This window comes from Micromesistius poutassou, assembly GCF_964030765.1.
Source record: "Micromesistius poutassou genome assembly, chromosome: 17".
Taxonomy (NCBI): Eukaryota; Metazoa; Chordata; class Actinopteri; order Gadiformes; family Gadidae; genus Micromesistius; species Micromesistius poutassou.
In genome coordinates, this window is record NC_140287.1 from 16,219,656 (window position 1) to 16,244,213 (window position 24,558).

General features: G+C 47.3%; 1 protein-coding gene across 1 annotated transcript; it reads left to right on the plus strand.

Annotated features, from left to right (window-relative positions):
- The first annotated feature begins 342 nt into the window (after positions 1 to 342).
- On the plus strand, positions 343 to 22,818 carry ston2 (stonin 2). Its single transcript, XM_084482077.1, has 9 exons — positions 343 to 450; positions 2,245 to 2,433; positions 3,306 to 3,446; positions 8,131 to 8,292; positions 13,875 to 15,301; positions 16,129 to 16,455; positions 17,063 to 17,285; positions 19,818 to 20,020; positions 22,574 to 22,818. The coding sequence occupies exons 2-9, from the start codon at positions 2,340 to 2,342 to the stop codon at positions 22,655 to 22,657; spliced, it is 2,661 nt and encodes an 886-aa protein (XP_084338203.1). The 5' UTR covers positions 343 to 450; positions 2,245 to 2,339; the 3' UTR covers positions 22,658 to 22,818.
- The last annotated feature ends 1,740 nt before the right edge of the window (positions 22,819 to 24,558 follow it).

The following is a 24,558-nucleotide window of genomic DNA, read 5'->3' on the forward strand; positions in this document are numbered from 1 at the left end:
TTTGATTCGCAGACTTGATATATTGTAATATTGTATTGGATCTTATTTAAAAAAAAAAGAATAAACAAAATACGAAAGAACACAACAACAACACCACGTTGAACAACAACAACAACAACAACAACAACAACAACAACAACACAAACAGCCCACGTGGTTCATAAACAACTGGATAGGCTCGAGCGCCTATGTATTTGTCCCGTAAACACATTCCGGGGAAGCTGCCTGGCCAATCACAGGCCGGGGCAGCCGCCTGGCCAATCACAGGCCGGGGGAGCCGTCTGGCCAATCCCAGGCCGGAGGAGCGGCGCGCGGTGCTTGTTCAGTCACGCAGTGCGTCATCCGGTGTGTGCCGGACTTTAGTTGAACTATCGTCCGTGAAGCTCCGCTCTGCTGGGAGCCGCTCTGAGCCCCCACGGAACCCAACCGCTGACCCCAACCACTGAGCAGGTATGCGGACACTACACTCGATACTGAACAGAGGTCTGGTGCCAAAGCACTTAATGTTGAAGCGGGAGATACTTTGGCTCCTTTCTAGGGTTAGAGGGTTGCCCTAACCCTAACCCGGTGTGTTGTTCGACTGATGTGTGTGTGTGTGCGTGCGTGTGTGTGTGAGGGATCTATTCAAATGTTCTGCTGGCGACTTTCGGTCCGGTGAATGACGTCATTGGGCCGGTTCAGGACGGGGTTCGAGCCGATCTCCGCTGAGCGCTCAGCCCGAGTCCCGGTAGAGTGAAGTCACGTCGGGCTCCAGGGGTTCCCGGTAAACTCTGGATCTATCGGAACTAATAATGGAAATATTGTTGGTTAGAGGGACTAACCAAAAATATAAAGAACTAGATCCATAGGCCTATGTGCAACAGTTCCTACTTAAATCTGTGCAGAGTAGATTCTCAGCCACGTTTGGGACTGCGCCTGTCCATATCGGTGTCGGTGGTTCTAGAACAATACAATACCCCTATGTCCTCCTGATTTCTCCACGGTCACTGTGAGTCTGCGATGATGAGGACATGGGTGTGTTGATTACGTCCACACATTGGCCTGCTCGCTGCTCTCTCTCTCTCTTTCTTTCTTTATTTCTTTCTTTCACTAATATAACTTATTTTTTCCTCCTCACTCCCAATTATTTCTTATCTACACATTTGGGTTAATATACAAAAAATGAAGGAAGTTTGGTATCTTACTATGACAGTGTGTGCTATCAGAGAGTGGCAGTGTGTCCATCTTCCCATTTCCCATTTCCCAACTGTTTCCTGTAGAATCCCATGCTGAGGCTATCCTCTTATCTACCCCCCAACACAACCCTCTCCTCTCTACCATACGCCACAACCGGTTCCTGTAGTGGCTTACACATGAATGTACCGCAGGGTGGATCTGTGGTAGATAGTAACCATCTCATATGATAGTGACCATCTCATTTAACTATCATATGAGATGTTTACCATCATATGAGATGGTTACTATCATATGAGATGGTTACTATTTATCGTATGAGATGGTTACTATCTATCATATGAGATGGTTACTATCTATCATATGAGTTGGTTACTATCATATGAGATGGTTTCATATGAGATGGTTACTATAATATGACATTATTACTTACGTATGAGATGGTTACTATCATATGAGATGGTTACTATCGTATGAGATGGTTACTATCATATGAGATGGTTACTATCATATGAGATGGTTACTATTATATGATATGGTTACTATCTATCGTATGAGATGGTTACTATCATATGAGTTGGTTACTATCTCATATGATAGTTGTGATAATTTCATGTGGCCCAGCCCCCACAGATTAATTCTTAATCAGTGATCTGGAAAGCTATTGCATTGTTTTAATTCCATCCTCTCCTAGCTCTTTCTGTGATACTTGGCTCTGTGCTCAAAGGAGGGAGAGGACAAACTCATGCTCCTGCACTTTTCATGTGACTTAATATCCGACTTGTGAGCAGCATTTCCCTCCCTGCTGGAAATGCACTAGCTAGCAACAATCAGACCCTTGTTGCGTTGTGAGCTATACCTGACAAAAGGATTCGAGATTGCATCAGAAGCAATAATTGCCATTTTCCAAAGTACCCCGGGAAAACGGTGGGATCTATGCCAATCTGGACGGCCAGCCATAGTATGAAACTAGCCTCACTGCGTGGGTGTGTGTTGTGTAGAGGAGATGGATTGAAATACTTTTCTGTGCACCTCAACGAGTTTGTTCTTTTTCTTTTGTCTCCTCCACAGATCCAGATATGAGTGGAATCTGCTGAGCATGTGTGTATACGGTGCTAAAGCACTTCCAGCACACACACAGACAAGTACAGACACACACACTGATCATGGCCACTGCGGCCAATGGCTGTCCGTCTGACCGGGTGGGCTGGGTGGAGTTTGTGGAGGCCTCCTCAGGACACCAGACAGAGCCTCAAACAGGTACAGCCTCACAAACGGCAGCAGAATCTCACACAGTGTATTCCCTTATTGGTGGATTCCACATTTACACTGAATAGAGACCGATACGGTGAAGTGACACAAGTCTGTGACGACGGGGAGTGATGCCTACTGTGGTCGTTCCTCAGCTCATTTCCATGTACATATAATCCAACTATTCAACAAAGTCAAACAATCTAGTTATAATGTTTTCCAATAATGTAGACATACTATTTATAAGTACATCCACAACGGGAGGGCAAAATGTTTGATTGCAGGCTCAATATTTGTGTAGAGCATTTACAACAAACACGTTGTCTTGCTTCTTTCTGGTCAAAACCATTTGGTGTCTGAACAGGTGTCTGATCTGGTGTCTGATCTCGTGTCTGAACAGGTGTCTGAACAGGTGTCTGAACAGGGGTCTGAACAGGTGTCTGAACAGGTGTCTGAACAGGGGTCTGAACAGGGGTCTGATGAAGGGCGGGGTAGGCTAAGGGATCAGCACTTATTTCCAGAACCATGGAGCGCCTGCTGGCAGCTTCAGACGCTTTCAACTCGTAGAAAGGCGGGATTATTGTAACAGCCAGGAAGTTACATGCCACAGACATGCATCTGGAAGCTATGATAACAAATACATATATTGTTAATCTGTGGGTTGTGTCTTTCGATGGGCATACACACTCAATTGGCTAAACAAAATTGAACATTCAACCTCCCATCCGTATATGCACATTTTACAACCCTAATTGAACTTGTGGAATGGAATACACCCTACCTTGCAAACTTGGGAAAATAAAACATGGAAAAGTATTTCCTTTGCGACATAGCAGCCATTCACAGCCGTCTAAACTGATCACATTATGCATTCTTTTCAGTGAATCATGGATTCTTGGAGTCTAGCTCCGCCCCTGCCGATACTTCATCAGGTGGCTTGGCTCCGCACACGCCACAGAATTCCTGGGTCCTGTTCGATGAGAACCCCTGGCCCTCCCCTCCACCTCCACCTCAGGTAAAAGGTACGGCACGCAACCCCCCCTCCCTCCCTCCCCCCCCATCACTAAGCCGTCCACTCCCCGTACAGCATGCCGGCGAAAAGAGACAGGAGCACATGCTGGACTGCATGACGACGACCACTGCAGTGTGCTGTTTAATGAAGCTTTGCCACTTTCACGTCACTCAGCTTTCAGATGAAACATCTGAAAGGCCTTCAGCAAGGGAACCGTTTTTAAGAAGCCTGTGCCCTAAAAAAATGTTTTATGTTTCTCGCATGAACGGCGACAACTGCAGCGATAGTGGCATCTGAAGGCCATGTAAGATAGAATTACACCAACCTGTTTGATGCACTCAGCGGAGTCTGACGGTTAACATAGCATTGGCCTAACCCAGATGTAATACCGAATCCACTGGCGCACTATCAAACCATTGCTTTGCCTTCCCTTGCTGTTCTCGAGTACAACACATTTCACAAGACTGTTCACAACTACCAGCGAGTCCTGCAGTGCTTTCCTAGGAGGCACCGTTTCAGCATGGGATTGCATTCCAACTAGTTTACCCAACAAACGTACTGCGCCACTTACTGTACTTATATAAGTCATCATTCGTAAGAAGTCCAAAACACCATCCCAAACGCTTGTACGTCATTTTACACCAATCGGTGGGAATCCTGTTCATGAGATAATTTATTATTGGCCTGGGGTGGGTGGGTGGGGGTGGGGGAGGAGCTGTCTGCAAAGCAGTCAGTGTGAACAGAAACGTGGACGTGATAGCATCTGGAACATCCCGGTGAACCCCTGGGGCTCTTTGTCTGCGGGACACAGTTGGTATAGTGGCAGAAACAGCAGGAACTGGAATCCACTGAGGCTCCGGTCGGGTGGGGAGATCAGAGTGTTGTGATGGCATGAATACGAGAGCAGGGGGGGGGGGGTGAGGAGGGTCGTGATGTCAGCATGAATGAAATACTGGTCACAGTGTCGGCGCTGAGGCAGGATGTCACTCACACGCTGAGATGTGCATGTGTGTGCATGTGCTTGGTGTGGATGATCACGGCTATTGTTCCGTAGTCTGCTGGGGGCGGGGGGTGAACTCATTGTGAGCTGTAGCCTATTCAAACTGGCTACTTGAAACCGTAGTGTTTTGATGTTTCTTCACAGTGGATGTGTATTTAGCCATTTTCACACGTGTCCTCCTTATTTTCTGAGCATTTTTACATCAGGAGGTTCGATCCTGAGGGTGATTCACACTTGATGCTTTACATGCAGACATCTGTTTCGTTCAGTCATCAGTAGAATCTCCAGCTGGTTTAGGGCGGGATATGACGTAGGGTCTAAGTTTGCAAGAGGCGGTATAAGGACGGCCGCTGTCACTCTGGTTTGTAAACTGGTTTTTTAGGTTTGACCGCAGACAGCACGGAGGCAGAAAGGGCAGAACTCATCGCAATCATCTTAAATGTTGCTACAATGATGCGTCATATATTCCGTTGCATCCACAACATCCAAAGCATCGATGAAATATTGGAGCATGAGTAAGAGACAATAGAAGAAACGACGAAGAAGAAAGGAGTCGTGAACGACTGCGTTAGCAGAGAAAGAGCGTTTTTGCTGTTGAACCTGCATCAACGGCAGGGAAGGATCTGGGAAAGCCGGGACCCTATAATGTTCGGATAACTGTTGTAAATAATAATAATAATAATAATAATAATAAATATAGTTGCCAGCAACAATAACGGGGTCCTACGGTATAACAGCCATCAGCCTAGCCATCAGCCTAGCCATCAGCCTAGCCATCAGCCTAGCCGCCACATATACCATGTGCTCTAGTACTGGCCTCTTGTCAAGCCAGCACCTTCCCCCCAGCCACAAAATGAGACTCCCCTTAAATAAGCCAATCAGTCCCAGGTGGACTGATTGGGCCATACCAATAACAAGGGGAACTTCCCTGGCCAAGGCACCTTCTGCCCCCTAGTTCTTCTGAAATCCAAATACCACATTAAATATGATGTGAGGGGAGAGACAGTGAGAAGGTATGACCCACAGTATGACAGTATGACCAACAGTATGACTGTATGACCGACAGTATGACTGTATGACCAACAGTATGACTGTATAACCGACAGTATGACCGTATGACTGTATGAACGACAATATGACAGTATGACAGTATGACCGTAGACTGCCAAGGGAAGATTGGAGTATATTTTGAGAAATTTAAGTCTTTCCTATGTGGAGGTATGGTGAGCTTGGTTGGTATGGTAATATGCATTGGTATGCCTTAAAAACTGGTTTTCCGGCAGTTAACATATCAAAACAATCACCAACCATGTTACTAAAGCCTACTGTGTCAAAATCAACTGTCAAACGGATGTTTGCGAAATAACGTGTGTACCCCTTTAAGGCCCATCCTGCATTGTAGTGAGGCCATGGTTCAGAAGGGAGAACTTCAAACTAATGTTTTTTGGTTGTTTATTCAGATATAGTCTTCAAATTTGGCATGGGTATACTATGGAATCTCCTCTTAATAGCCACATTCAACAGCTGGGCCTAGGTGTTTTGGATGTAATGTTGGAGCTGTTTAAACGTGTTGTAGAGCTGTATACATATGCATGTATTTCACTTTAAAATACATATCTCTGCCGTCTTTTGCCTTATTGCTATTATTTGATCACCCTATAGTCCCACAGTGACCTGGTACATGTGTGCCAAGTTTGGAGCTTTCAGCACCAAAGGAGTTAATGTGTGGGTGTTTGGTCAAGTTGTGGTCACTGCACTATATCCCAATGGTCTGACAATATGGGTTGCAATGTGAAAGTTGTTCATCATGAGAAATGGTGCATGTATACCAAGTTTCATACAAATTGCACCTTCCTAGTGGTAATGGCAGCCTGTTGAAGTCCTGAACTTCAAGGCCTTGTTATAGCGCCACCTATGTGTTATTCTGGCCCATCTTTTGATTCCTTTACTAACTTTAAGAGTTCTACAAGCCTGCCAATTTTTATAACTTTTGGAGCCAAAAAGTCAGGATAAAAATAATAATAATACTAACGAATACAATAGGTTTCCTACGGATTCCGTAGGACCCCTAATAATAATAATATATATTCTAAAAAATTATGTAAATTTTTTTTAACCATGCAGCGAACAAAAGGCAACAGGCTGATTATCATTTAGGGGGCCACTCAATGACATGCAGATGCGTCATCAACACGCCCCCTCACGTGGTGTAAGGTGAGGTTTCTACGCCTGATTCCCACATAAGGTAATTTACATTTCCTCCAGAGAAAATACTACCTCAGGGGTAATATTTTTTTCAGGGCAATTTCAGGGTACAAATGTCAGGATATATTGTGCAGACATACGGCCCATCAGGAGAATATCAGGACTTACACGTATGTCTGAAAGCAGCTTTTGTGTTTTTTGCCGTTTGCGCTATGGCTCCTGTTTTGCAATGGAATACAACAGGGACCACAATGGAAATGAGTCCATGTCCTGATTGTGTTTCCTTTACATTATGTATCAGGACGATTGTGATCAGTAAGTTAGTAGTCTTGGATATAGCAGTCCACCTGTGTTATAGCGTCATGGGAGGCTCGGAGCCTGGGCTGGTTAGCCTTATTTCCTTGATGGTACAGTGTTGATTGGATCCTTTTTACACTATACTACGGCTGGCCAAGTTTCTGTGCCAATGAGGCCAGGCCCTTCTAGATTACAGTTGACACAAGGCGTGTTTAATCTGAGAAAGCCGCCTCCTGTTTTGTTTTGTGTGCTGGTCATTGTGATGACTCCAGCGGGGAACAGGACTTCCTAGTGTCTCGTGAGTTAACGTTGGAAACGGCCACCTTTAACCTTTTGTGACTCATAGCTCTCAATTCGTTGTTGTTTTATTAGCGGATAAGCGTCAAGGCGCTTCGACCGATGGTTAAAAGGTTTCATTTTAGACATTTAGGAGCCGGTGTGACCGGGTCGTTTTTATATGGTCTGATAGCAGCCAGACAGACGGGACGTCCCCGTCATTATTAGACGGCCTGATAACGGCCAGACAGACGGGACGTCCCCGTCGTTATTGACAGACGGACTTCATTTCGCTATCGGATTTCCTTTCCTTTCCAGCAGATGAGAAAGCGCCGGATCTGGCTCATTTATGGACGTAGAAAGAGGGACGGAGTTGAGATTAAACTAAAGAGATTAGATTAAACTAAAGAAGACACAGAGACATGAGGGATTTAGGGTCAAAGTAAAGTGGATAAAGAGATGGATGGGTGATGGGAGGAAACAAGGAATACCGGAAAAGTCCTCCCTATTCTCAGTATGCATCTATTCAGGGAGAAGGAGAAATGAATCCTGCATTTGGTTGAATAAGTAAGATGTGTTTATTGATATGGCTGTCATAGTTACAGTTGTTAAAATGACGCCATGGAGCTCTGACCTTCTGTCCTTCAATGGCTGAGGAGGAAACACTCATAGCGTTATGCATAATGTACAACACGTTGTAATGGCAAACGTTTCAGCCAAAATAATTGAGCAACGTTAGTCAAGGGCAAACAATTGTATTTCCATGCCTTTACATTTTGTTAAATCAAAGCACATAAAATAAGGCAGGGAGTTAAATATAACACAGCTTTCAGATGTGGTCCACCACTGTGTTGGGGCGTTCTCTGACGTGTGTGTGTGTGTGTGTGTGTGTCTGTGCGTCTGTGCGTCTGTGCAGCCCGCCACAGTGTTTGCTCGACAGCCAGCTTTTGGAGCACCGCACCCACTTCAGAGAGCAGTTGGACCGGCCAATCGGAGCCGAGCTTGGCCAGCAGCGGGGCGTCGCCCTGTGAGCTCAGCTCTGGGGAGCCCGGCCCCGAGGAGACGGCGCTCACACGCGGTAAGTGGAGTCTGACCTCGCTCAGCACGCCTCAGACAGAACGACAGGACGAACGCGAGCAGAACGGAAAGTGTCAATCTCAAAGATCTCTCGTGTTCATTGAAATGTCCAAATGAGGTAGCGTTAGTAGGGGTAACACAGTGGTGTTTAGGGTTAGGGTTAGTAGGGTTAGGGGTAACACGGTTGTGGTTAGGGTAAGTAGGGTTAGGGGTAACACGGTTGTGGTTAGGGTAAGTAGGGTTAGGGGTAACACAGTGGTGTTTAGGGTTAGGGTTAGTAGGGTTAGGAGTAACACGGTCGTGGTTAGGGTAAGTAGGGTTAGGGGTAACACAGTGGTGGTTAGGGTTAGTAGGGTTAGGGGTAACACAGTGGTGTTTAGGGTTAGGGTTAGTAGGATTAGGAGTAACACGGTTGTGGTTAGGGTTAGGGTTAGTAGGGTTAGGGGTAACACAGTGGTGGTTAGGGTTAGTAGGGTTAGGGGTAACACAGTGGTGGTTAGGGTTAGTAGGGTTAGGGGTAACACGGAGGAGATTAGGGGTAACGCGCAGAGATGTATAAAGTACTAGAGACCCAGACTTAAGTAAAAGTACAAGTACTGTATCAAAAAAGTGACCTGAGTAGAAGTGTTCTTTAAACACCCCACTTAAGTGGAAGTACTAAAGTATTCTAAATGTTTTGTACTTAAGTATTGCAAGTAGTTTGTTTTAAAATGTACTACTCAAGTACTGAAAGTAAAAGTATTGTGTTATGTTTATATTAAAGAAAGCAGTCAAAAGTTTGAATATCATATTGTTTATATTATCTCAAATATTTAAACCGAAGGACACACAATCCCTTTGGCTGTAGCAGCAGTACAAGGACAGGAATACATACAGAGCTGTCTTAAAGCTGTTGAAGGCCACATACAAGTTTTTATGTAAAAACAAACAACTAAAACATCTCAAAGACCAGTGGGGTATTCCAAGAAAACGGCTAACATTGAGCCCCCTTTCTGGTTTGTCTAGGTTGAAATAGAGTGGTTGACACAGACATTTTGACTATTGGTCATGTCTCGGGTATTTGGCTCATTTAGAATTGCCCCTGCCTGCTTCAGAATGGCTGGTGACGTGTCCTTAAAACAACCCTGAACGTTTGTTTTCAGAAATGTGCAACTCACCGAGTGGTTAGTGGTGTTTGTTGATGTTCCAAATCAAGTATTGTAGCGAAATACAGTTTCTGTCGTGTTAGATTGCTATTTTATCGCATTTTGTAAATCCCATTGAGTTCTGTTCGAAGACTCATTGCTTGTTGCCCGGAAATGGAAAGGGGGCTGTTTACATTTGGTTCTAGTCTTTTCTTTCGGTTCTAGCTCTACTGTTGAGACGGAGAACCGAACGAAAAGACTACAACCAAACGTAAACAGCCCCCCTTTCCGTTTCCGGCCAACGAGCAATGAGTCTTCCGATAGAAATCAATGGGATAACATTTTTATAATTGTAATGAGTAACGATTCAGCACATGAAAAATGTATTGGAGTAAAAGTATTAAACTCATCAAAAATATGTAGTGAAGTAGGAGAAAAAAATAATACTCCAGTAAAGTACAGATACAGCATTTTAGTACTTAAGTACAGTAGTGAAGTAGTTCTACGTCGTTACTATACATCTCTGGTAACACGGTGGTTACTTGAGCTATTTCCCACTGATGAAAGCCCTTGCATTTGCAGAATTATGAATGTTACGAACTTGGTGTCGCTTGCAACTTTCTCTTCATCCCTTAAAATCCGAGAGGGTCAGTTCGAGACGCGTTCTCCATCCCCAAGCGGTGGGGGAGCGGTGATGACGAGCTAGTGCTAAAGACACTGTGGAGGGTTAGCGTTAGGGGTAACACGGTGGGGGGTTCCAGAGGAGCGGTGATGACGAGCTAGTGCTAAAGTGCTTCTTGGCCATGTTTGCCAAGGGACGAACGTAACGAAGATCTGTGAGATTGCCACTTTACAGCTGATACGGAGTACGTCAGTATCGGCTGTAATATTTATTGACAGCCATACACAAAGGGCATTTTAATCTGTAAATGTCACGCAATTGTTAAACAAAATACATTTCTTAGATTACATTATGTTGTTATACGTTACTTATACATTTCATCTCCTCTTTCGTCGAAGGGCGATGTTAGAAGGGTGGATACCTGACTCAGAGGACCAGATTAGATAGCGCAGTGTGCCTGCATGCGTGCGTGCGTGCGTGCGTGCGTGTGGTCGGGTGCGCACGCACGCACGCATGTGTGTGTTGTTCTCATGATTTATCCGCGCTCTTTATTTTCTGTCAAAGACACAAACGTCAAGGCTAGGCTTCTGGACCGTGGGTGCAGACTGTCGGTGTTGTGTGTGCAAATAATCACATGTTTTAAACAAATGGCTTAGGGAGAAGACACCGGAGGGACCGCTTTAAGATAAGCTCAACTCCTGCTGGTCCAGAGGAGGGACGTGGGCGTTCACGGCCTCCTGCCCACGGAGCTCAACGCTGCGGCGGGGCGGGGCCAGCCTACAGCCGACGGCTTAGCAGCAGCACTAGAACAGGACTAGATCAGCTGAGCACATCACCGGTTAACGCATGAGGGTCTGCTCACGGGTTTTCACACATGTATGCTGCTTGACGCACACTGACACACGTGTCGGGGGGTCGTCATCGATATGTCCAGGGTCAACAACACACTGTGAAGCAACCAGCCAGATCCACACTTGGCATCGAAGTCAATGAATCACTTATTGCCAACACACCCTCCCAGGGACTGTCCCGTACCAAATGCACCCCCTGTACACACTACATTAATATGCCCCTTCATACCGGGCATTGTAATGTGCAGTGTTGGATCCCCCTGCTCTGTTATTAGCAGTGGGCTGTCATCCTTGTGTCTGGATGAGGACTCTATAGTATCAGGTCTAGGGAGTAGTTTGACATACTTTTCTTTCATGTCAGATTTAGTTCTATCAGGTTATCATCATCACAGCAGCATCTGCAGCAGTTTAAAAATAAATAGTTGTGACACAACATTAATACTTTTAAACATTGTTCCCGGCATGTTCATTTGAAAAATATCAAATATCAAAGAACAAAGAGTCTTGGGAGAGTGGTCAGCATCTTGTCGGCATCTCTTTATGTTGTCGCCTCATAAACTCTGACTAATGTGGTCAGGAATTGAGATTTAGTCAGAAAAAGATCAGGTTCTTTTCTCAAACTTCCTGTTTACATCTCAGTGGAAAATGTAAAGTCATAGATGTAGATGTGAAAGTAGGGAGGGAAGAAGGGGTCGGGTCGGGGTTCAGGTCCAGACAAGCCCTGCAAAGCCCAAGGATCTCTCTCTCTCTCTCTCTCTCACACACACACACACACACACACACACACACACACACACACACACACACACACACACACACACACACACACACACACACACACACACACACACACACACACACACACAGCTTTCATGTGTGTCTTTTGTAGCGTTAAGCGCGCTACCTCTCCCCTTGAGCTATGTCTGTGTCTGCTGCGCTCTGCTTTGTCGCGGTTCAGAGGAGCACACTCAGTTGTTGTGTTTGCATAGAACCGATAGCCAAGGGTGCGGTGGTTTGTCTCCTGCTCATTTCCTTAACGCCTGGTTAGAAGTATGACTCTTTTCTTCCCACATATAGTCATTAAGTGTGCTGGAATCCGTTTATCCGGGGCTGAAACCAGGGAATGAAATGGAAGGGCGTGACGAAAGTGCCTGTTGGCCAGGAAATATGTTTTTCTTTTTTTTTTTTACGTAGACATTTTGAGAAAGAGGGAGGTGAGGAAAACTAGAAAAACTTTGTTTTAATATAACCAAAGCTTCCATAAAATCCAAGTGTGTGTGTGTGTGTGTGTGTGTGTGTGTGTGTGTGTGTGTGTGTGTGTGTGTGTGTGTGTGTGTGTGTGTGTGTGTGTGTGTGTGTGTGTGTGTGTGTGTGTGTGTGTGTGTTTGTCTATGTGTGTGTGGGGGGGGGTCTTTTGAGTGTGTGTGTGTGTGGGGGGGGGGGTCTTTTGAGTGTGTGTGTGTGTGTGGGGGGGTCTTTTGAGTGTGTTTGTCTATGTGTGTGTGGGGGGGGGGGTGTCTTTTGAGTGTGTGTGTGTGTGTGTGGGGGTCTTTTGAGTGTGTGTGTTTTTGAGTGTTGAGTCGGATTGCTTAAAGGTTGAATGTTGGTGTTCAGTGGCTGCCAGCTGACTGCTTCTAGAACGTTCCACATTCCCTGGAGTGTTCCCAATCCTGTTGGATCAGGAATAAACACGTCTGGACTGGTCCAGGACCCGGGCTGTGGCTCTATATGGGATTACCTGTTTCTGCCACATTCTATTCAAACACCAATATGACATGACATCCAATTTATATCCTTGTCTTTTCATTTTTCATTGCTGATTAAAAAAAATATATATATATATGCTGTTTTGAAGAATCTTCAGAACAACCTTGTTTTTAAAGAGGTCACTCATCTGTCACTGACTGGTATTTGAAAGGGTTTCCTCGCCCGTTTGTGTGTGTGTGTGTGTGTGTGTGTGTGTGTGTGTGTGTGTGTGTGTGTGTGTGTGTGTGTGTGTGTGTGTGTGTGTGTGTGTGTGTGTGTGTGTGTGTGTGTGTGTGTGTGTGTGTGTGTGTGTGTGTGTGTGTGTGTGTGTGTTTTTGCTTTTTTTGCTTGTTTTTTTGCTTCAGTGTCTTTGTGTGTTGTCCTTCTCTCTTGGGCAATTAGTATCCCGCCCAGAAAAGCAATTACTTGCCTTCATTACCAACTCTGACGCATTCATTCAGTTCTCTGGAACGTTCCGTCCCACCGTGAAGACATTGAATAAAGACAATGTGTAGGTTATGGGCACCAGGGGACCCTGGACTGCACTCCCTTTTCTAGAGGAGGACTGCAGTGGGACAAACCGCATCCTGACCCCAGTAGGATTGGGGTATGAGGTCAGGGTTCCAATAGTCGTCGCACAATGAGGTTTTGTGTGTTTCGTGTGCGTCCAGTTTGGTGGGAGTGACGTTCAAGGATACTGTATGTGCTCTGTGCTTAAAGATAAAAAAAAGATCATAGCAATCAAAGATCAAATAAAAGTAATCTACAGTCAAAGCAAAAAAATTCCTTCAGGGCCACATCATACTTACCCGATGGCTTAAAATTATGAAAAATAAAAGCCATGCTTCATACGAAGTACTGGACATAATGCCCAATGAAGATTAGTCTTTCAACCACACATTTAGGATTTTTTTTTAATAATTTTATTATAATTTTTTTATTATTATTATTTTATTTGCAGGCTTTCAACCACACATTTAGGATTTTATTATTATTTTTAATTTAAAATTTTAGGGTAACACATAACAGACCTATGGTATTAAAACCACTTCCACGCTCTGCAGACAAATACGCTTGCTATTCCCAGTTTCACTTCCCTCTGATGATTGCTGATTGTGTCTCCGTGCGTTTGAGTGCAGCCGAGTCCTTGCGCTCGATGCTCACGTGACGCAGACACACACAGTTGTGCTGATAATCGTGTGTGTGCACTTCCTTTTCCCCACGGTTCCCTGTTCTCCAGCGGACGCGTGCCCGTTCACCAACGATGAGGGCATCGACGTGGACTCGGTCAGCTGCAGCTCCGCCGGCCCGCAGACGGCCGGCAGCCCGGCGCGCCCGGCCGGCCGCCTGACCTCCTGGGTCACCTTCGACGACGACGATGACGACGACGGCAGCGGCCCCCCGCCTCCCGTCTTCTCCCCCCCGCCGCGGCCCTCTCCCGTCAGGCCGCCGGACACCGTACTCCCCATACCTCCTCGTGGGCTCCAGGACGGTAACCACGGTCACCACGCCGTCGCCAGGGCTCGGAGCCAGAACCGGGGTCAGAGCCACGCGGCCCTCAGGCCCTCCCTCCTCCTGGACCTCACGCCGCCCGGCGCCCGCCCCCCCGTGGACGGCGGCGTCGTCTCCTACGCCAAGAGGAACCCGTTCTTCGACGAGGCCTTCAGCGACGTGAAACCCTCCAGCTTCAACCCCTTCAGCGCCTTCTTTGACGGCGGGCAGGCCCCGGGGGGCCCAGGGCGTCATGTGGACCTCGGCTCCGGCAGGCGCCAGTCACAGAACCTTCCGGCACTCCTCCCCTATGGAGGAGGAGGAGGAGGAGGAGGAGACGTTATCCACGACGGCCCCATCACCAACAAGCTGCACGAGTTGGACGGCCTGAGGGGCCTGCAGCTCTCTGACGGCTCTGGCGGTCCGGGTGCCCCCGACTGCGAGGACGAGGGCGTGGAGGAGGGCGAGGAGGCTCTGGAGCGGCCGGAGGAGGAGGAGGAGGAGGAGCAGGAGCAGGAGGAGGAGGAGGAGGAGCCCTATCTCCCTCCTCACATGATCCCCCAGGAGGGCTGGGCCATGCTGCTCCGCATCCCCGAGAAGAAGAACATCATGTCGTCGCGCCACTGGGGGCCCATCTACGTGCGTCTCTCCGACGACGGCGCCCTGCGGCTCTTCTACGAGCGCGGGCTGGACGCGCCCTTCCGCTCGCTGCGCCTGCTGCCGCAGCACCAGGTGTCGGAGCCCCGCCTCCAGGGCGGCGAGGACGCCGGCGGCGGCCGCGTGCACACGCTGAGCGTGGAGCTGCTGCAGTACCGCGAGCGCCGGCGCGCCAAGCCGCCCGCCGCGCTCTCGCCGCTGCGCCAGCAGCTGGTCAAGCTGGCCACGCCCTGCTACCACGACTACCTGAGCTTCAGACACTCGCTGCTGCAGCTGCTGCGGCGGCTGCCCGGGCCCCCCTCCTCCCCGGGGCCCGCGGCCCCCCCCGGTCCGTCCCCACCCCCCTCCTCCCTCCAGCCCTCCGAGGAGGAGATGCACGTGGAGGTGCGGGACGAGTTCTACGGGACGGTGGCGGCGGGCGACGGGCGCGTGCAGCGGCAGCTGGTGGTCACGCGGGTCAGCGTGCTGTCGCTGGTCTCCGGTCAGCCGCGCTGCCAGCTGGGCCTGAACGACCTGCAGGTAACTCAGGGTAACTGCTGGTGTGAACTAGTGGTGTTCATGTTAACTAGTGGTGTTAACTAGTGGTGTTCATGTTAACTAGTAGTGTTCACGTTAACTAAGGTTATAGTGTTCATGTTAACTAGTGGTGTTCATGTTAACTAGTGGTGTTCATGTTAACTAGTGGTGTTCACGTTAACTAAGGTTATAGTGTTCATGTTAACTAGTGGTGTTCATGTTAACTAGTGGTGTTCACGTTAACTAAGGTTATAGTGTTCATGTTAACTAGTGGTGTTCATGTTAACTAAGGTTATAGTGTTCATGTTAACTAGTGGTGTTCATGTTAACTAGTGGTGTTCATGTTAACTAGTGGTGTTCATGTTAACTAGTGGTGCTCATGTTAACTAAGGTTATAGTGTTCATGTTAACTAAGGTTATAGTGTTCATGTTAACTAAGGTTATAGTGTTCATGTTAACTAAGGTTATAGTGTTCATGTTAACTAAGGTTATAGTGTTCATGTTAACTAGTGGTGCTCATGTTGGCCCCCAGGTGAAGGGGGAGGAGTTAACTCATTCGCTAATGACCCATGCCCCCCGCCCCCAGGTGAAGGGGGAGGAGTTAACTCATTCGTTAATGACCCATGCCCCCCCCCCCCCCCCCCCCCCCCCCCTCAGGTGAAGGGGGAGGAGTTAACTCATTCGCTAATGACCCATGCCCCCCCCCCCCCCAGGTGAAGGGGGAGGAGTTAACTCATTCGCTAATGACCCATGCCCCCCCCCCCCCCCCAGGTGAAGGGGGAGGAGTTAACTCATTCACTAATGGCCCCATGCCCCGCCCCCCCCCCCAGGTGAAGGGTAAGGAGCTGGTGTCCCGTCGGGACATCGTCCCCAACAGCACCACCTGCTGGATCCGCCTGGACGGGCCCCAGCTGCACCCGCAGCACGCCGACTCCGCCCACTTCCTGGCCACGCGCGCCGTGACGTTCACGCCGCCGCCCCGCTGCCGCTTCGAGCTGCTGCGCTTCCGCACGCCGTTCCGCGGGCGGAGCCTCCCCTTCAGCCTGCGCACCACCGCCGCCGTGGCGGGCGCCGAGGTGGTGCTGCAGTCCTGGCTGCTGATGGCGACGCCGGGCGGCGGGGAGGGGCTCAACGCTGTGCCCTGTGAGGACGTGGTGGTGAGGGACGCTGCTCTGATACTGCCCCCCTTTGTTTACCTGGTTCTATGTTTATATATTGATGTAATAAATGACGCTCAGGGCTGTGAGGACGTGGTGGTGAGGGACGCTCTGATATAGCCCTTTATTTACCTAGTTCTGTATTTATATATTAATATAATAAATGATGCTTAACGCCGCGGCCTGTGAGGATGCGGTGGTGAGACTCTAATACAGCCCTTTATTTATCGAGTTCTATATTTGTATATTGATATAATAAATGATCGTCGGTGTTTAGAATCAATCGCAAAAATGAACGTGTCATTTTGACAGCGCTCATGTTTACATTAATGTTTTTTTTTAATTGTATTATTTGTATCTGTTTTCATCATGTTTAAATATATATACACCACACATACATCTATAAATATCTACATCTACATCTATAAATATCTACATGTAGACATTTATAGATGTTGATATTTGTAGATCTATAAATATCTACATCTATAAATATCTACATGTATTAATATCTACATGTATAAATATCTACGTATATATAAATAGCCACATCTATGAATATCCACATCTCTCAATGTCTACATCTCTATACCTCCGTGTCCTCCAGATCCGCTACCCCATCCCCGAGATCTGGGCCAAGAACTTCCGGCGCGAGGGGGTGGGGGGGGAGCGCTCCCTGAAGGCGCGCTTCAACAAGGGGGCGGGGCTCGGCTCGGCCGGCCCCTCGGGGGCGGAGCCCGCCATGAGGGTGACGCTGGGCGTCGCCAAATACGAGCCGGCCTTCAAAGCGGTGGTCTGGAGGATCCCCTGCCTCCCCGACAAGAACTCAGGTGACTGGACCCCCTCTCTAGAGTCTAATGAGTGTTTACTGGACCCCCTCTCTAGAGCTAATGAGTGTTTTCTGGACCCCCTCTCTAGAGCTAATGAGTGTTTTCTGGACCCCCCCTCTAGAGTCTAATGAGTGTTTTCTGGACCCCCTCTCTAGAGTCTAATGAGTGTTTTCTGGACCCCCTCTCTAGAGCTAATGAGTGTTTTCTGGACCCCCTCTCTAGAGTCTAATGAGTGTTTTCTGGACCCCCCCCTCTCTCTAGAGTCTAATGAGTGTTTTCTGGACCCCCTCTCTAGAGTCTAATGAGTGTTTTCTGGACTCCCCCTCTAGAGTCTAATGAGTGTTTACTGGACCCCCCCCCTCTAGAGTCTAGTGAGTGTTTTCTGGACCCCCTCTCTAGAGCTAATGAGTGTTTTCTGGACCCCCTCTCTAGAGCTAATGAGTGTTTTCTGGACCCCCTCTCTAGAGTCTAATGAGTGTTTTCTGGACCCCCCCTCTAGAGTCTAATGAGTGTTTTCTGGACCCCCTCTCTAGAGTCTAATGAGTGTTTTCTGGACCCCCCCTCTCTAGAGCTAATGAGTGTTTACTGGACCCCCCCTCTCTCTAGAGTCTAGTGAGTGTTTACTGGACCCCCTCTCTAGAGTCTAGTGAGTGTTTTCTGGACCCCCCCTCTAGAGTCTAATGAGTGTTTTCTGGACCCCCTCTCTAGAGCTAATGAGTGTTTACTGGACCCCCCTCTCTCTAGAGTCTAGTGAGTGTTTTCTGGACCCCCTCTCTAGAGTCTAATGAGTGTTTTCTGGACCCCCTCTCTAGAGTCTAATGAGTGTTTTCTGGACCCCCTCTCTAGAGCTAATGAGTGTTTACTGGACCCCCCCTCTCTCTAGAGTCTAGTGAGTGTTTTCTGGACCCCCCCTCTCTAGAGCTAATGAGTGTTTACTGGACCCCCCCTCTCTCTAGAGTCTAGTGAGTGTTTACTGGACCCCCTCTCTAGAGTCTAGTGAGTGTTTTCTGGACCCCCCCTCTAGAGTCTAATGAGTGTTTTCTGGACTCCCCCCCCCCTCTCTAGAGTCTAATGAGTGTTTTCTGGACCCCCCCTCTAGAGTCTAATGAGTGTTTTCTGGACCCCCCCTCTCTCTAGAGTCTGAGTGTTTACTGGACCCCCCCCCCTCTCTAGAGTCTAATGAGTGTTTTCTGGACCCTCTCTCTAGAGTCTAATGAGTGTTTACCTCAACATGAGCTGCTGGTTAGGGAGATCAGGTGGTGATGTGCGCGTTAGTGCATGCGTTGGACGTGTGATTAACCCTTTCAACAGAGGTTAATTCCATTGGAACTTACGGAGGTTCTATATTCATATAAAAGGCCCAGCAAGGAGGATGATGTCACCTCCGACTCATTTAGTAGAAAGTGGTTAATTGATTGAACTTGCTCGTTAAGCCGTTGCGAGCCTATGGAGAATGGTCCACGCTCACGTTGGATTATGGGTCAACCCTCAAACCCCCGATCACTGCAGTGTTATTCAGGCCAACCCCCCCACCCCCGCCTGCCCCCTGTGGGGTCTGAAGGGTGAGTGCAGGGCTGCGTGCCCCCCCCCCCAGGCCTCAGTGAAGGGCTGCCCAATGGAGCACTGTCCTGGGACCACACAATGGCGGCTGTCACCATGAGTTACCTCACAGCCCCAGAGGAGCCCAACAGCCCCCCCTCACAGCCCTCCCCCCCCCCCCCACAGCCCCTCCTCTTCAGCCCCTTTCTGTTAGTTCACCCCCAGCGCTGCCTGCTTATGCTGCCTTTCTTTTTTGCTCTCATCAGATTTCTTGCCCTCATTCCCTCTCCATGATTCAGTTAGTTAATGTTATGTTAAGGTTAATGTTGACGTGTAACACCGTTCTGTAACATTCACACATTTCCATCCCGCATTCTGTGAAGGTTACCCCCACAGTGCTGAGCCTACATTTGAATACGCTTCTTTATTCGCCTTTCCTGCAGACAGCGTGGGCCCATTTGCATCACGTTGAGTCGTTGAACCTTTAACCACGGAGCTGAGATAGCTCTACACCAAACTCTAATAAACAATAATAATAATTTTATGAAGACTTTTATGTTTGCTTTAGCTTTCTGCTAAATCTTAAATCTACAATGCTTCTATTTTTTATTTTATTAGTAACTTTGCCTTTATTTTCTCACTTTGTAAAATGCATTTTTTTTTAACTTTGCCTTTCTAAAAAAATTTTTTTTAAACTTTGCCTATATTTTCTATCTATTTTACTTTTTACTTACTTAAATAATCTATTATTTTATTTTATTGTATGACAATGTTTATATGTGAAGCACTTTGAGTCTGCCTTGTGTATGAAAAGTGCTATATAAATAAAGTTGCCTTGCCTAATGAATAACAAATATACATCGAGGGGATCGAGGGGAGGATAACATATCAATTAAATTGGTTTGCTGGCTAAGCTCTGTGCGGAGAACAGAGCTAGTTAGTTGTAAGCCCTCTTTGGTTGCTCTGTGTGACTCCTCCTCTGCTCCTCTCCAGCACTGGGTCACCCGCACACCTTCTTCTGCCGCCTGGAGCTGGGCTCGGACCAGGAGGTTCCCCGGGCGCCGCAGCGCCACCTGGAGGTGGAGTTCGACATGCCGGCCGCTGCCGCCTCGCAGGTCGCCGTGCGCTCGCTGTCTGTGGAGGACCGGCCCGAGGTCAGGAAGTGGATCAACTACAAGGCCCACTTCTTCTACCAGGTACAGACAGACACAGACACAGAGACACAGACAGACAGAGACACAGACAGACAGAGACACAGACAGACAGACAGACAGACAGACAGAGACACCCAGACAGACAGACAGAGACACACAGACAGACAGACACAGACACACACACAGAGACACAGACAGACAGAGACACAGACAGACACAGACACACACACAGAGACACAGACAGACAGACAGACAGACAGAGACACCCAGACAGACAGACAGAGACACACAGACAGACACACAGACAGACAGAGACACACAGACAGACCAGACACAGACAGACAGAGACACACACACAGAGACACAGACAGACAGACAGACAGACACAGACACACACACAGAGACACAGACAGACAGACAGAGACACACAGACAGACACACAGACAGAGACACACAGACAGACAGACACAGACAGACAGAGACACACACACAGAGACACAGACAGACAGAGACACAGACAGACAGACAGACACAGACACACACACAGAGACACAGACAGACAGAGACACCCAGACAGACAGACAGAGACACACAGACAGACACACAGACAGACAGAGACACACAGACAGACAGACACAGACAGACAGAGACACACACACAGAGACACAGACAGACAGAGACACAGACAGACAGACAGACACAGACACACACACAGAGACACAGACAGACAGACAGACAGAGACACACAGACAGACACACAGACAGACAGAGACACACAGACAGACACACAGACAGACAGAGACACACAGACAGACAGACACAGACAGACAGAGACACCCAGACAGACAGAGACACACAGACAGACACACAGACAGACAGAGACACACAGACAGACAGACAGACAGAGACACCCAGACAGACACACAGAGACACCCAGACAGACACACAGACAGAGACAGACAGACAGACAGACAGACACAGACAGACAGAGACACACACAGACAGACAGACACACACACACAGACAGACGGACACAGACAGACACAGACAGAGACAGACACACAGTGGTGTGGTTAGTCCCAGTCATCCTGTGTCTGGGAGCTCCTGTCCCAACATGGCATTAGCCCTAACCCTAACCTGAGCCCCCGTCATTATCCGTTCATCAGTGGAGCCGTCGGTGCTGCTGGCTGACCGGCGGCTGTGGTCGTCCAGCCACCAGCTCCCACTCACTAACAACACTTTCAATGCCTATACTTTGTATAGGCCAGCCCTGTCAGAAGCTGCTAAGGCTGGCTCTAACATTTTCAACGCGTGTTTTGTTTCACACGTGAAATTATTCGCATTGACTTACAAGCAAACGTCATCGGAAAAATACTTTTGGTCTGTTGATTTGTCCTCTCGAATCCATATTATCCGTAGAAGCAACCCAGGTTTCTCTATAGCTCACATGTCCTCCCAGTCCTTTGTAGAGGTCGGGGTGTCTCATGTTCCGGCTGTTTTATGAGTGTGATGGAGCTGTTGAAGCGTCGTGTAGGGTAGATGAGCAGGTGGCAGCTCCCTGCAGTATCACCCAGTTTGTTTTTTTGTCGTTATTTGTTGTTGTTTGTTCTGTTTGTCTTCTCCTTACCTATCGCATATCGTTTAGCATTTTCCCTTAGCGTCTGCTTTTGTTTGTGTTAGTACTTTGTATTCTTATTGTATTGTATTGTAAGCAATAGATCACGACAGGCTGTCGCCGTCCCGACGCGCAGCGCCCCTTAACTGTGGTATAATGAGCACATTTCACTGACTGAAGTGATCTATTGCTTTTATAAAACGGTTACGTAAGTATGGCGAAATGAATGTCATAGACGCCCTCAATTTTAAAAAAGCGAGAAAGTCGGAAAAGCATTTTTTTTAACGAATACAAAAAAGTAGTCCCTCCTGGCTGCCTGCAAAGTGCATGGCGGTTGCTATGCAACACACTGTAGCGTCCTTCAGAGAGAAGGCTAGAGACGGTAGCTTGGTTCGCCGGCAATTTAGCCTACTATCGAGCAGTTCACTCACCGTGTGCCTATTGCTTTACAACATTTCCACCCTCTCCAGCAATCAACATGTTTTTAGGCTTCAGTGAACTATGCTATTGCTTTTATATATAAATAAACAACAGTTTGAGTTAGGCGCGGAGTGATACGGAACTCTGTAAACTGAACAGGCGTCATAGCTGTGTGTATACGCTCAATATACAACAGTTGGGAACCAATCAGATCGCTTGATTTAAGCCACCCGTTTTATAGTATTTATTATTATCCTGTGTTTTTCTACTGCTGCTGGGCTATTGCAACAAACGCATTTCTCCTACGGAGGATTAATAAAGTTGTATTGTATCTCCCCTGTGAAAACACATTAAACCAAAGGGTGAAGAGACAGTACGGAACAGTAAAAAAACCTACTGAGAAGGGCTAGATTTTATTTTAAACACAGTAGCAGTAGTAACTACATTGAATTAAAATTTAAAAAAAAATCCCAAACCAAGCATCCATCCCCACCTGGTGGTGAAACGTATTTACTGCATCAACTCAAAACAAAACTGAAACTTTTTAATTTTTTCAACAGGTCCCCATAGAGCAGAAGAGGGAGGACATCCAGAACACAGGGAACATGGCTGCAGACCAGCCGGGGGAATGTGCACATCAGTGACAAATGGACCAACGAATCCACTGACTGAACTCCTTAGAGCAATGTGGTCGAAAAAAGAAAGAGGAAACCGAACAGGGAAACTTTTTGCACTTTGAATCAAAGCCACCTGCTTTAGGGCGGGGCTTGTCTTTAGGGGCGGGGCTTGTCTTTAGGGGCGGGGCTTGTCTTTAAGGAGGGGCTTGTTGGTGTTACCTTCACAACACTGTGAGGGTGCTAGCTTCCTGTTTAGCACGATTTCGGTCTCACATGTAATTCCATAAGACGACCGGCTCCTTTGGCCGGTTTGACGTACATCACTAACTGATTATGGATTAATAATCTATAGCATTTATCTTCAGGGTGGAATTCTATTTTTACTATGTATGTAATCTAAGGGACAAACGGAGTAGGTTAGCTGCCTATCTAATCTGCTATGTGCCATGTGAGATTACAGACACATATTTTTTACTTTTTCTATCAAAAGGTTGCCCACTGTGATATTGTGGCCTTATTATACACTTGTAGAGTGTAAGATGAGCAGCAGTGGTCTGCAAGCAAGCGGTACATGTTGGCTTTGTTTACCTGGATTGAACTGGATACTGAAAGTGGAGTTATAAGCACCCTGTTGTATGACTGAATCTTTACATGAACTTGAACAACTGTTTTCAAATGTGCCCCTTGCACCAGACAGGTGCTCTTACATTCAAAGTAAGGTATGGATTGTATTAATTTATTCTGCCATTTATTCTGACATCAATATCCACTCAATGAGGATTACATGGAAATGTGTCAATATTAATACAATTTGTCTCCAGTATGTACACCTTTGGTTTGATCAGTATTTGGCTTCCATCCCCTCTAATACATGATTCTCGAAAGGCATCCCCTCTAATACATGATTTGGTAACGCTAAACATAGCTTTATGATGTTACAATCAAAACAGTTTTGTGTGTAAAATTTTTTTTTCTTGTTTTTGTTTACTTTATGTGAGCCTCATGTCCAATGTGCACCTGTACTACTAATGTCAATGGACAGCAACGGCAAGGCTGACAAAACAAGCTCTACTGATCGTGATCTGTTGATAATAGATTAAAATGTTTTCTAGCTTTAATGGTCTGTTGTCTAGCTCCAAGTTATTTGTATTTTGACTTCTTCTACCCCTCCGTATGAATGTCAAAAATAAAAATAACACTGAATTATCAGTGTTAACAGAATTATTATAATGAAAAGACCCCCTTAAATGAATGTCGATTGCTGCTATTCACATGAATTTAATTCCCCCCCCCCCCCCAAGAGTGCAGCTCAGGCCAGGGCAAGTACTAACGGCAGCGGCCTGCGAGAAGGCGGAGTTGGACGTCCAGCCCCGCCCACATCCAATACCTTTATCGTACCTTTATCGTGTTTCATTCTGGACGAAACTTGCTGCATTACATACCAGACCTGTCCTTTTTGTCATGAAACAGTAACATTTCAAAGTGCTTAAAAAAGTGCGTTTGGAGCATATTTTTCCATGTAGCTCTGTCTCGGCCCCCACCCCCATGATGAACCACACCTGACCCTTCCCCCTTAATCACAGGCATGTTATCAACAACGAGCCAGGGCCCGGTTTCCCGGAATCTTCTTAAAGCCTTCTTAATGCTACGTCATTCGTAACCTCTACTTTAAGTTCTACCTCAACACCTTATCACTTGTGTTTCCCGAAATGTTCTTTACTACGAATCTCTTTCATAGCCTACGTCGTTCGTTGATAAGGTTGGTCTGAAGCGCTCGTAGAACCTTCTTAGCTCTACCATAGTGATGTTGCTCCTGACGCTAGTCGCTGCCACTACAGTAACCTTTAGTAATCCCTGTTGCGCATGGAACTGCCACATTGGCAGTGTCGTGTTTCACCAATATTATATACAGTACAGTAGCCTACATA